Source organism: Populus trichocarpa, chromosome 1 (assembly GCF_000002775.5).
Source record: "Populus trichocarpa isolate Nisqually-1 chromosome 1, P.trichocarpa_v4.1, whole genome shotgun sequence".
Taxonomy (NCBI): domain Eukaryota; kingdom Viridiplantae; phylum Streptophyta; class Magnoliopsida; order Malpighiales; family Salicaceae; genus Populus; species Populus trichocarpa.
In genome coordinates, this window is record NC_037285.2 from 25,384,061 (window position 1) to 25,398,435 (window position 14,375).

At 35.9% G+C, this 14,375-nt stretch overlaps 2 protein-coding genes across 2 annotated transcripts; one reads left to right on the forward strand and one right to left on the reverse strand.

Annotated features, from left to right (window-relative positions):
• Positions 1–1,844: 1,844 nt before the first annotated feature.
• LOC7485726 (aquaporin TIP1-2) lies at positions 1,845–3,113 on the forward strand. The gene is made up of 3 exons (XM_002299857.4): positions 1,845–2,049; positions 2,134–2,384; positions 2,508–3,113. Exons 1-3 carry the CDS (start codon positions 1,917–1,919, stop codon positions 2,880–2,882), a joined length of 759 nt encoding a protein of 252 aa, XP_002299893.1. The 5' UTR covers positions 1,845–1,916; the 3' UTR covers positions 2,883–3,113.
• Positions 3,114–3,992: 879 nt separating this feature from the next.
• Positions 3,993–7,912, reverse strand: LOC7485725 (uncharacterized). Its single transcript, XM_024596867.2, has 9 exons — positions 7,744–7,912; positions 7,562–7,647; positions 7,259–7,306; positions 7,083–7,171; positions 6,491–6,544; positions 5,528–5,595; positions 5,245–5,294; positions 5,032–5,129; positions 3,993–4,298 (listed from the first exon to the last, which is right to left on the reverse strand). The coding sequence occupies exons 1-9, from the start codon at positions 7,800–7,802 to the stop codon at positions 4,191–4,193; spliced, it is 660 nt and encodes a 219-aa protein (XP_024452635.1). The 5' UTR covers positions 7,803–7,912; the 3' UTR covers positions 3,993–4,190.
• Positions 7,913–14,375: the final 6,463 nt, after the last annotated feature.

Sequence of the window (14,375 nt, forward strand, 5' to 3'; positions counted from 1 at the left end):
TAAAATAAAAATTTTATTTTATTTTTTATTTTTAATTGTGTTTTATTCGAAAAACTAGTGTTTCACATTATTTAATGACATTACATAAATTAGAAGGATATCGCTTGATAACGTAACATTTGTAGAATTTGATTGTAATTTCAAATTTATTCCTGATGATATTTTACTTGATGTTGTTGCGCGTTTACGAAACCAATGAAATTGTAGTTCTTGTTGGATGTATTTCATACGTGATGAAATTATAGGTGGTTTAATGGAACAATAACAAGAATTTTATATTAAGTATTATTCATTTCATGATGTAATAGCAGTGGTTAAATCTACAATATTTAAATTAAAAACTATTAATATTAATATATATTTTTTAAAATTATTTTATAACCTCAATCTGAAAATCATTCTTAACTTAACACATTAAATTACTTTTTGTTCAACCTCAATTTCAACCACAGTTTTAACCAAATATATATAAATACCAAACCAACCTCAACCAAAAATACTTTTTATAAAACAACTTTTTTCAAACCACAACCACAGTAGCTACCACAATACTAAACACACTAAATTCCAGGTAGCGGATGATGGATCATTGATGATGGAACAACGGTTGTACATGCCTAATGACGAAATAGTTAAAGGAATGGTTTTACAAGAAGCACACGAGTCCAAGTTTTCCATACATCCTGGCAGCACTAAGATGTATCGAGACCTGAAACATCACTATTGGTGACCTAATATGAAAAGAGAAATAGTTGGGTATGTGTCTAAGTGTGAGATATGTCAACAAGTCAAGGTTGAACACCAAAGGCCTGCGGGACCATTACAACTATTACAAATTCTAGAATGAAAGTAAGAGATGATCCCAAGAATAGAAGTCAAGGTTGGTGATGATCACTCAGGGGATATATCATCTAGATATATCTATATGTGAAACAAAAAGGATGTATCATACCTGTAATTTTTTTTTTAATTTTATTTCTGGTTGTTACAACGTCAATAAAAAAATCATAGTTGAAAGTCACCATAAGCAATTTAATGCCATCACAAGATGAGGTTCTAAATTAATCTTGTTACCATGATTAGTAGATCGGGTGATAGGACAACACCAAATTCAATTATTTATACTATGCATGGTTGGATGTGTTCTTTTAAATAACTAAAATATTATTAAAAATGCTTTTAAATTAATTATTCTATTCATTGGCCAACAGCTCCACATATATCATCACCAAATATTTATTACTCCACTAAAACCAACCAAAACTAACTTTAATAACAATAATTAACTCCAATTAGAATTTAAAAAAACAAAAAGATTTATTAGTAAATAAAAAGGGTGTTAGAAACTAGTTAATAGTTGCTTTATAAATTATTTTTTTATTTTAAAATACATTATAATAATATATTTTTTATTTTTAAAATTATTTTTGATGTGAAAACATTAAAATAATTTTAAAAAATAATTTTTTTCTTGTTTAAATTTAAATTTTTATAAAACGCCGGGTTTACGACGGAGTTCCAAACTGCTCCTGCTCACATCAGTACAGCATAAACAAATCCAATGGTCGGTCATTCGACAATCATTGGGGGTCCCCCCACCAAACAAACTATTGGTCGATGCGAGAACTTCTCCACCCTCGAGTGGCCGGTCAATGTCACATCAGCCATACACGTGGCAGAATAGCAACAAAATGGCGGCCCGCCTATCAGAAAAAGACAGGTGGCTTCCAGGAAGGATCTAGTTAGAAATATAGCTGGAATCGGATGTAACTGGTTGTTCCGGTTCATGACCGTTCCATTAGACCCCCTATATATACCGTCACCAAGTGATCAGCACTCATCAGCTTCAGAAACGTGAAAAAACAGAAATTTTAAGGCAGTTTGAAATCAGGCACAGAGCTTATTAAATTACTCAAATGCCAATCACTAGCATTGCATTCGGATCTCCAGCAGAGGCTGGGCAACCTGATGCACTCAGGGCAGCTCTAGCTGAGTTCATTTCTATGCTCATTTTTGTTTTTGCAGGGGAAGGCTCTGGCATGGCTTTCAGTAAGAATCTATTAATTCACCACTCTGTTTTTTTCCCCGCAGCTCAATACTTGGTAAATAATCAAAATGATGGATGTTTTGCAGATAAGCTTACCGATAATGGCTCCTCAACCCCGGCCGGGCTAGTAGCTGCATCGTTGGCTCACGCCTTTGCACTTTTTGTTGCGGTGTCAGTCGGTGCTAACATTTCTGGCGGGCATGTAAATCCTGCCGTTACATTCGGTGCCTTCATTGGTGGCCATATAACATTCATTAGAAGTCTTCTGTACTGGGTTGCCCAGTGCCTGGGATCTGTAGTTGCTTGCTTGCTTCTTAAGTTGGCAACTGGTGGACAGGTAAGAAATTTTTAATTGCCCCATCACCATATTTATAATTTGTGCAATATGCATGTAACAATTGTGCATTTACTGATCAACCATGTTGATTTGTTTTTTTGTGCGTGCGTGCGTGTGTTAAAGGAAACATCGGCCTTTGCTCTATCATCTGGAGTTGGTGCATGGAATGCAGTTGTTTTCGAGATTGTGATGACCTTCGGTTTGGTTTACACTGTGTATGCAACAGCTGTTGACCCAAAGAAGGGTGACATTGGGATAATTGCACCCATTGCTATTGGTTTCATTGTGGGTGCTAACATCTTAGCTGGTGGTGCTTTTGATGGCGCATCCATGAACCCGGCAGTCTCCTTTGGGCCAGCTGTTGTAAGTTGGACATGGGACAGCCACTGGGTCTACTGGCTTGGTCCATTCGTTGGGTCTGCCATTGCTGCCATTGTCTACGAGGTCATTTTCATTAACCCAAGCACACACGAACAGCTCCCCTCAACAGATTTTTAAGAAGTCGAAAACTCAATACTTTGGATGAAATAAGGATGAAGGCTTTTGAAGACACGTCTGTGGTGGTGTTATTGGCGTTGTTTTTACCCGGTTTCTGTTAATACATGATTCCTGTAATCTTTGTCTTGTTTCTCTTCAATCATTTAAGAATTGCCCACTTGTGCCCACTGCACAAGGATTGGGCGAATGCTTTCACTTTGATTAAAAGGTTGCTCAGAAAATTGGTACCAAGTTTTTGTCTTGTGGAGCTGAGTAGGTTAAAGAAAGTACTAGGGTCTAAAGCACCACCTGAGATTCATATGCCCCAATTTAAGCCCCATTAGACAACAGTGAGTCAAGCATGTAGCTAAACAGGGAATTGAGATTAATCATTTGGTATATGAGAGTGACTCACTATTCACACGCGATTATGAGAATAGGAACCAACCTAATAACAGAACCCTCGGTCCTACTGTTAATAAATACTAAATAAATTGCTTATAGCTAGCTTTCTTTTTAGCTGCAAATCAAGGGCGAGAAAACACTTGAGTTGAAACACATCTAAAAGGAAAGGCAGTTAAAACCCCAGATATGGATTGGAATTATGTATGAACTTCAAGATTAATTAGCTGAAAAAACAAATCTTAACATAACTTAAGACCATTAATGAAAGAACATCGGATGAGGGAGTAAATTAATCACAACTAGGAATTCAAATGAGTGGAAATTATCGACCTTATTATTTGTACGGATAGAAAGCCATGTTTGAAAGGTTTGTGGACTGTGGTTTAGGAACATCAGTCTGTACTGGATTACAAGGCATGGGCTAGGAGCTTGATTCATGATTATATCTAAATAAGAGGCATTGATTTGCTAGGCAGAGTACATTGCACAAAAACATACATGCAAGATTCAAGATGGCATGCCATGATACAAATTAATGGACACCATATAGTATAGGTCTACGTGTTTTAAATAATTACTTTTATATTATTTAGCACCTGTATGATTAAAGCAAAATCTATTTATTTATTGAAGTTCAAATTCTTAGCAGGCATGAGAAAATAGAATTAGCTCACCTCGTAAATAAATGAAAGCCCTCTCATTTTCAATATACAGCAACTCCATGCATAATCAGAATATCATGTCAAACTTTCATTACTGTGCACCAGCCTGGCAGACTAAAAAACATGGAGTCCCGAAATCAGATCTCTAACATTCAATAAAGGTAGCAAATGCATCGATCAGATTTGTCAGAAATTGAATACCAAACACAATTGATAACAACAAGAATGGTCACCAGGCGTCTCAATGAAAGAACTTTAACATTCACTTCTTCTTCTTTGTCTCTTGATGCCTACCCAATTTTGACCGTCGTTGCTTTAACAAATACCGGTAAAGATTTAACCAGAGGAAAGGATAGCAGAGAAGCACAACCTGACCCGGAAATTCCAAGATACAAAATTTGATGAGTATTTAAATAGACAACAGTTCAGTAGTTCCGCTCTTTATCTGAAAGCAATAGGGAAATGCAGCCTGGTGGTGTTTATGATGCATACACATACCACACATCAGGGTGACATTGAATCTTAAGAAAATTTGCAAACTACAGAAGGCTTGGAATACTTTGGCAAGTGTTCCAGCAAAGAAAATTTCCAATAATTGAAACGCCATAACAAACAGTTTTTAACTTCAAGCTGGGAAGATCTCATTATGATTTCATAAATTCACAACCAGGCTGGAATGGCAGATTAGGCTCGTCATGTGCATTGATGTTTGTTAGCGAGTGCGAAAAATCCAGATATGCCTTATCATACAGCATTTTCCAATAAAAACCCATCACACAAATCCATTCCACTTTTCTGCCAATAATGTTTTGCCATGATGGTAAGACCACCATCTAAAAAGGGCGATCCAGAAAGGGCAAGAGTTTGATTTTTTAAATGACCAAAAGAAAATGAAACAGGTAAAATCACTACACCCAATTGCAATCCTCAATACAATTTTCTCTTTAAATATGAAAATCCATACTTGATGCCAGTTAAATAAATTTCATTCCCTGATCAAAGTTTGACTAAATTTCATCTCTTGCTTACTCTCAGGAAAAAACCAAAAACTCTAGTTTGTGTGAATATAATGATAGTGCAACCTCACAAGAAGTCAGACATACCCTGAGAAAATCATAATAGCTGAAAGGGAAAGCAGCAAAGAAATCTGCATAGAGATTCTTCTTCTTTACAAACGGAAGAGCTTGGTACATGGTCCACACTGCATCATGGTGAATGGTGAATGAAAATCTTACAAGATAAAAGGCTTCAAAAACAGCAGATGAAGTGGCAAGTAAATCATAAAAATAAACACAAATGAGAAATCATGCACTCACTTTCACCAGGAGCAAGTCCTATAGGATACAGCACAATGAACGCGGTATACCTAGCAAAAGCAGAAGTTATAGAATACATTTTAACAATAATTCAGCTCCTACTGCACAAATTCTGACACTAGACACTGTGTTTGCACACATAAGTTTGGATGTGTTTTTATTTGACTGGATGAGCGAGAGAGATAGATGTTTCAGCAGGAAGTTTGTTTCTTTGAGCGCAAGTGTGTGTGCATGATTCAGTGTGTAAGATTCTAATTTAAACTAAATAAAATAGAATGCAAACCTGAGGTATGTTATCCAAGATGGGCAACTTCCGACGCAGTTCAAAGCATAATGTGAGTACCTAATTACCTGTACCCAAGATTGCGAGTATGAGCAGAGAAAACAAAGGAACAAATATGAGCAGAAGCACTGGATGCACCATACAGTAAACACTAAATAGTCTGTTGGAACTCAGATAAAAAACGAAAACAAAATATGCATGTATTATATAGTATAGCAGAAGGAATGACAAAGCACAGGAAAACAAGCAAGTAAAGCCGCAAATGGAGCTCCAGTTTTTCAGCACCATTACGCAGACTAAACGACCTTTTTATGAAGAGGTTATGGAATCAGACATCAAGCATTGAAGAATATGACAAAGAAAATCATAAATATCAAACTCTAAATTTAGTGAAGTCTACTAACCTTGAATTGCAGGTTCCATACTAAAAATAACAATTCACCTTCAGTGCTAAAACAAATCAACAATAACTGAATGGTGCAATAAACAAGTTGATCCTTAATAAACCCCCATTACTTCCATGCCTGCCAGCATGTATTCTAGCTTTAGGTTGCTGCTGTTCTAGTATCTAACAGATTTTCTTCTACTAAGGGGCAGTCAACAGCGTACTCAATTAGTGTCCAACCAGAAAAGGGATCGGTGATCACATGTATTTCATTTATCAGGCTCTTTTCTTTCCCTTTTGCCTTGCTTTCCTAGTACCGTGAAAAGTCGACAGCTCAACCAAGAATGCAATTAGAAAAAATCACAAGGAAGCTCATTCAGTTTTCAAATGCAGAAATATATGAAAAGAGCCATGCAGTTGCCCACTTTCATGCATAAAAACCTTGCTATATAAGTCACTGAAAAAACAAAAATCATTGTCACAAGTGAAACTTCCTTGGCTGTCTACAGATAAACTACAAAACATACAAATAAAATTTCTAAAATTCAAGATAATATGCCAGTAGTTAAACAACTGACCTCGGCCATACTCCAAGCAACAAAAGTTATAAAAACTGATGGTAATTCCTGGACCTGCAAAATTTACAGAATCATTTCATTAAAGCTAACCTGGAAAGCATATCATATAAACGCAAGTGGGAATTCATCAAGTCTCCATTTCATCTTGCACCACATAGAGAATCAGTGGAGGTAAGAGACAACAGAATTGGAATTAATTTTGAAGTTTAGAAAAAAAGTAAAAGTGAATCAATTCAAAGAATCCTTTAATTCTTTTAGGTGCATGTATGTAAAGTATTAATGATGCGATTATCCTTAAGTGTCTAGAAATATCTATAGACTAGGATAAATATGTGTGTTAAGAGTGTTGTAATCCAAGTCCAAATTCACGGGACTTCCTATCTTAGAAGAGTACCACAAAATAAGTGAGATGTGTGTTCCACCATGCTTCCCTTCCCCCAATTTTTCTAACAAAAGCACCATGATTATGTTCATTTTTTTATCACTGAAATTTATCAATGGTGAAAACATATGATCGAGACAAAGGACTTAAATGGGTGTTTCTTTGCTTGCTTAAAGGAAACAAGAATCATAAAGAGGAAGAGATATAAACCTCAATGATTTGACGAACAATGGCCAGAACAAAATGGGTTCTTCCTCCCCACTGCATAAAAGGGAACAACACCCCACTTGGGACAACGCCTTACATTTCGAAAAGAGAAAGCTAGATTAGATTATTCCATGTAAACTAAGAAGGGACTAATAAAGCTTCATATATAAGTTACCTACCCAATGCTCCATGAATCACTTCCAAGAAAGAAACAGTTTGCAACAGACCTTCAAAAACCAATATTGAATAGAAAACACTTAAAATAAGAATTCAATTTTGAACAATAAAAGATTATATGCTCTATGGTCAAATTAAAATGCCAAATAAGCTTCGGCCAGCCGGACATAGATGCGGTGGGTCACTTCAAATACGGATGTGTGATCAACCTATCTATAAATTCTTTTTTGTTAAGTAAAATGCTCGATAATAATAATGATGATGATAATAATAAGACATTAAAAGATTGAAAAGAAAAGGCTGACAGATTAGGTCTCCAGCAGAAGCATAGGCTCCATTGAGTGAGTGAGTGGAAAAGAAGTTAATCAGAATTGCAAAGAGAGAAACTGCCCTGCATGGAAATTAACGATAGTGCTACATTGTTAATTAGTTTAGAGGTAGATAGAATATATAAAAGAGAAGGAGAGGAAGAAGAGGCAATCATTACCATCCAAAGGCCTGGAGGGAATTGTAAGCGAAGAGATAGAGCTTCGAAAATGCAGGCATTGTACGGCTGGAGTCTAGAGTGATGCGTGTGGTTGAGGAGGGTGAACAGTGGGTCTCTCACAAAAAGAAAAATCTGCGCGCTATATTCAAGTCAACTGATATAGTTGCCATCTAATCGAAGACAAATCCACAAATTTACAATGGATCTGGCTGTCCATTTCCACTCTAAGGCCCATACCTCTTATATTGTGTCCACTGGGGCTCGGGTTGCATCTACTTTCTTTTGTTTTTTTCTCGAATTTCTTGATCACTTTTAACATCTCAAAAATCATAGTTGTAATGAGTGGGTCAATTTAGATTGATTTCAAATTTATTTTTTTAGAGAATATTAAAATGATGTTGTTTTAAAAATAAAATAAAAATTAACAGGTTTAGGGTTGAGTTTTGACTAGGTCATGTTTAAATAAACTATTTTAACAAGTTAACCCGAGCTTTTGAACGAGTTAACTGAGTTTTTTTAAAAAATTTAAACCGAATTAGTCCAGCCCCTAGATCAATCGAGTTTTCGGGTTGATTCAGGAAACCAAGACATATTTCTTAATATTACTTCTTACATATAAAACATAAAATATTTTCAGCATTATTATTTTCATAAATTACCTTTAAAGATCTCAATTATATATTTTTCATAAATTACCTTCAAAGATCTCAATTATATATTTATATGGTAATGTTCACAATTCTTATTAAGAAATTTGGGTGGTTGAACTAAAATTACTCTAATATGAAATATGCTTTTTTTTTTTTTAATCTTGAGATCAGTTCCAATTATACAGAAAATCGGTTTCTTGCAATTTCTCCGCCTCACAGTCTATGCTTTGAACTACTAGTACGTCTCCAAGGTTAGAGGTTTATGTTTTCTGATAGATTATTAGGAACTATAGGGTAATAATTTTTTTTTTTAATTAACGTGGGTGTTCGGGTCAATTTGTGTGCACTTTGACTAATCCCACAGGCCCTGAAATTAACGACCATATAAGTCTTTAGTGACCATCATATTAGCAACCACAGGGCTCGAACCTAAGACTACAGAGAAAACAAATCCTTTAGTTTCAAGCTCTTACTACTAGACTACTTATTAGATGATTTGGGGTAATGATTTCTTACTAGCATAAGAAGTGAGACTCACTTGTAGTTATCATGGTGGGTCGTCGTGAGGAGCGGAGCAAAGATCAAAAAATATTTTACAATAATATTTTGAAGAGGATAAATTTGAAATGCTAACATTAACTAGAGACGACTAAAATGAATATTTTGAAGATTTAAGGGTAAATTGCCCTTGGTCATTCTGTGGGTGAAGAAGCATTAGGTACTTAATAATTTCTCTATCTTTTGTATTTAATCACTAGGTAGTGATAAAGCTTCGAACATTTTGCATTTAGCAATGGAGGATTAGGCATGAATTATGGTTTCATTAAATGGAGTCGGAGTATTGGGCAATGAATTAATGTTTTCTTGGGTGAATGAATAGATGAACATGCATTCTACATTTACTTCTACTCTATGTTTTGACAAGTTCCACTGTTTCATGAAATGTCATTTTTTGAAAATTATGTATAAAATTTTCTTTATTTGTTTATCATTATTTGAAATCATTTAAGAAAATAATTTTTTTTTTCAATTTCATTCTCCAATCTTTTCATCTGTCAAATTTGATCTCTATTCTTTTAATTGCTATTTTTTTTATTTAAAATAAGTTATGAAATTATAATTTTTTTTTCAATTTTATCCTCCTTTAACTTTTTTATCTGTTAGTTTTGGTCCTCGTTTTTTAAATTCACTCCCCAAGTTATGTTTTACAATTTCATCCTTGGACTATATGTTGTTTCTAATTTGAGCCTAAAAGATTGGTTGAGTTGGCTCATTGTGGGGTGCCCGGGGTTGCGATGTCATGCCTTGGCATTTTGTTAGTGCTCGATTTAGAACAAAAAAGTTTTTTCATTGCATGAAGATAAATTAGGGGTTGAGGGACCTGATTTGTTATTAGGAAAACTTTAAGGGTGTAAGGACCAAATATAAAGGATGAAGAATTCATGTGCAGGGCTGAGGTGGGGAGAGAGAGAAAAAAAAAGAAAAAGAAAGGAAAGAAGAATGGGTTGTCGAGCCTGCGTTTATGACATACGCTGTCTTAAACAGAAGCTCTTGTCATGAAGATTCAAATGACATCAAAGAAGGCCATAATTAGAGCTCAGAAAAAGCCACATGTGCCTCCTTAATGACATGGGCTTCCTTGCACGCTAACACATCATATAGCCCCAGATTCTTCCTATCTAAGCCTAATAAAGGCCCTGAAAAGAAGAGAAGAGAAATGAAAGAGATAGATGGTCTAACTAGGTTAGCTGATTGTGGTTGTATCCAAGACATGGGTTGGAAATTTGGTCAGTTAACTGGAGTCAACCTAGTATGTCGTTGTCTTTTCATTTCAATTTCTAAATTATTTTTTTTATTTTTTTTATCCTTGTATAGTTTGTTATTTCACATTTTAGCCTGATTAGGTTAGGCAGAGGTTAAAAAAATGACAGCTTGAGAATTGTTTTGGAGCCAAATCAGGTCTTGAATAGAAAGAATGAGTCACATTTGGACCTACTAGGTCAAACAGGCCATGTTGAGCCAACTCTAACGCTGTTGAAATTGAAACCCAAGCCATGCAAGGAACTACGTCATAGGGCAAAGTCAAGTCAACGAAAAGTACCAGAACTATGCTAGCAAGTTATTTTATTGCTATTCGATTTTTTAGTTTTTTTTTCAAAAAAATATTGACATATAATAAAAAATAAAAGATGTTAAATAGCATAACACAGTGCAAAATCATATTTATTTATCTGCATCCATCACTTAGCATTACAGGTTAGTCTTTATTTATTGTTTACAATTCCTTTTAGCATTTATTAATGTATATAGATTGTCGCACGTGTGCGGCGTCGCGGCGATCGTCCACTCTCTCATATGTATTGTATCTATTCTGGTAAATGTTGAAATTGAAACCCAAGCCATGACTAGCCACCCTACCCTGTGCCAAGACATTGGCAGGGTAGCCACCTTACCCTGTGCCATGGCAGGGGTAAGGTGCCCCTCTCTTCCTGCGCCTATAAATAAAAAGGGGGAATAGAGATAAGGGGGGAATTTTGGTGAGAAAGAGAGGAACGAACCAGGGGATTTTGAGGGTGGAAGGAGAGTGAAAGAACAGAAACAAAACCGAAACCAACAAAGAAACAAAGGGACAAGGGAGAAGATTACAGAGGAGAAGATTGCAATTCTTTTTACCATTTCTCCTCCCTCAGCTTTGAAACAACATCCACTGTAGGAGCAACACCAAAGCTTCCACCGCCCCCAGCATTGCCAACGCCATCGTCATTCTTCCTCAGTCTCTTGCCATCTTCTTCCCCTGCTAGTTTTGTTGCAACACTAGTGAAGAAAAAAGGAGAAACTTGCGCATCTGCATAGAAAGGAGAAGCTACAACAACATGTGCATCTCTCTCTCTCTCTGCCATTTGAAGCAGCACCACCACCACCACCATCATCATCACCGTCAGCTGCCACCGTCCTCCCCGTCATCGATAACAGCCCCTGTATGGTGAGAAACAAAAGAAGAAGCAAAAATAGAGACAGATAGAGGAAGCCACGCATAAACAAAGAAAAAAGAAGAACCACCGTCTGGAACCACTGGCTGCCGCACCATTCTTCCTTTTGGTCGTCACCAGCTGCACCGCCTGAGACCCACTGCAGAGAGGGAAGACTATTGTTGACAGAACGAATGAAATAAAAGAGGAAGAAGAAACAGCGAAGTAGAGGAGAGAAGAAGAAGAATCACTGTCTGCTACCACAGCCGTCCACCGCGACAACAACGCCTCCGCCACCACAAGCCATCGTCAGCCCAGCTCCCTGAGTGCCTCCATTCCAGGTAACTCTCTCCCCCTCGTCTCTGTTTTCCGATTCATTTCCTTGCATGCAGAACGTGCACTGTGCATGTTTCTGCAAGTAAGGAAAAATAATTACCTGGTTACTGTGGCATAGTAACCGGCTAATTATAATGGACTGGTTACTGTGCATGGCATAATAACCAGTCCGGGTTGGATCATCAGCCCAGTCCACGCGGCTGGGTTGAGTTTAACCCAATATAAGATGAATTGTATGTTATTTTGGGATGATCTTGACCCAGTTTCTTTTCGGGCCAGGTCCGACCCTTTAAAAAAAAACAATTTTTTTTTGTTTTATGCATACGGCCAAGTCCTTCAAAGCTAAAAAAAATTCATATTGTATTTTCATACAACAAAAAAAAAACTTCAAAAAATGTGTTTTAACATGCATTTTGGCTTTAATAACCAGTTTATTAAAGTCACGAGAACTTGGCCAATATTTCAAAAAAATCTAAAAAATATTTTGTTTTGTTTTAATATCAAGGATTACGAATTTAAACGTAAAACGTATTCCCGATATTAAAAAGGTAGTTCTTTTATTGACGTTAGAACGATTAGGTTTCACCCGATAAGATCTCCTTACCGGGGAGGACTTTTCTTAAACCATAAATGGACCAACAGTTAGAAAATACGATAAAACTATAGCATTATCAGACACTTAAACAATGCTGCTTATCTTAGGTAGGGCGTGTTTGGGGTGCTAATACATTCTCTTTACGCTACTAGTCCTCGTACCCGATCTCTGAGACCAGTTAGGGTTTCTAGTGACCAAAATACTAGGTGACGACTCCCATTCTATTTTTCCACTGATAAGAGATAAGAATTCCTTATCTCCCCATATTTGCCAGAATAGATACAATACATATGAGAGAGTGGACGATCGTCGTGATGCTGCATACGTGCGACATAGATATCGATTAATTTTATCCAACATATGAGTGATAAAGTTTTAAATTCGCATTTCAGATTTTTCATTGCCTGAGGAAAAAAAATCAACAACACTCGCATATTCTTTTGCGTTAGAATTGATTTATGACCCGTAGTGGAGTGCTACATCGTATGAAGGAATAAAAAAGTGCAGGATTCAGTGAAGAACAAGCTAGATGCCTTTTTATAGAAAGCAAATATTTAATTTTCTTATTGTTTTGTGCTCTCAACCCCATATATGTGACAGTATCCTTCAAATTGAAAAGACATTAGCTGTAGGGAAATTTTATGTATAGTGGTAGCTAGTAACATATATAGCTAATGATGATGTTGGATGCAAGGGAGCCAAAGCACTGCCTCGTCTTCCACTGTCTGGGGCTGGGTATGATATAGATTTTGGAAGAGCCATGAAGTGAAGTCCTATGTTAGCTTTGTTTTCGAAACGAAAGTGAAGGAAGAAAGTTTAAGGAGAAATACACAACAAGGACACAAGAGAATATATATCACGGTTGGTTGAACTAAGACATTAATCAATGGAAACAGTACTTGAAAAGTGCTCGTTGAGTTCAAGTCCAAGAGATGTGTGGCGAACTTGTTATAGTTTGAACGAATGTGAAGATTTACTTTTCCAACCATACAGATCGAATAAGATGAATTGTACAACTAGTGGGAACTTGGAACAAAATGCAGGATTTTACTGTAGATAGTGGAAAAATGGTCTGCTACTGTAAATTGGACATCTAGCAACTTGTGGGGCATGGTGAGAATCTTTCACAGCAACCCTTTCTTTGTGGAAGAACCTTAGTATAACCTACTACACAGATTAAAGTTCTGAAATTAATGAAGGATGTGCTTGGAATGGTAAGGTTATCACTTGCTCATAGAGGTTAAGCATATAGTTGATATCTGCTTAGTTAATTCCTCGTTGAAAATCTAGAAAGTTGAGGATTCTAGCTTTCTTTTCACGTGATGATCGCCATGGATCATCGGAAGGTCTTCTCTATGAGATTAAACTTACTAAATTGTAAGAAGTGCCAAAGGAATCATTACCGAAATACATAGAGGGAGAGGGCATAAACGTTTATACTGTTCTTGTTAGTTACTCTTTGACATTAGTGGCAAGCGGGGCCAGCTTAATGCAAGTTCACTAGAAGTGAAATGAAAGAGTCCATTCTTTTTTCTTTTCTTTTTGCCAGACTTCAATATTGGACGAAAGATATATATAAATAAATACACTAATTAAACAGATATAATGGATTTGAGAAGCGAAGCACTAAACTATTATATTATTTCGGGAAGACATAGTAGATACAAGCATTTTATCAGGACCATTCTTTAGCAAAGCAGCTTTTTGGAGTTGGTGCTGAGCAGCCCATAAGCTCGATCGATCCTTGTAAACTAAACAAATTGACCTGCCTAGTTAATTCGGCTTGTGTAGATCATGGGGATCCTGATGTTTTTTTTTCTACATGAGTATTGATGGGGACAATGATTTCGTTTAGAATGTGCATAGAATAGATAAGAATGGACCAAGAGAAGAAATGTTATATTTCAAAATTCAAATATAAAACTGAAATTATAGGTTATATTTGTTTTTACGTTTTAAAACGTGTTTGAAAAAAATTAAAAATTTTTAAATTTTTTCTTTATTTCAAATTAATATTTTTTTTAGATTATTTTGATATACTGAGATAAAAAAAATGATCTTTTAAAAATAAATAAAAATATT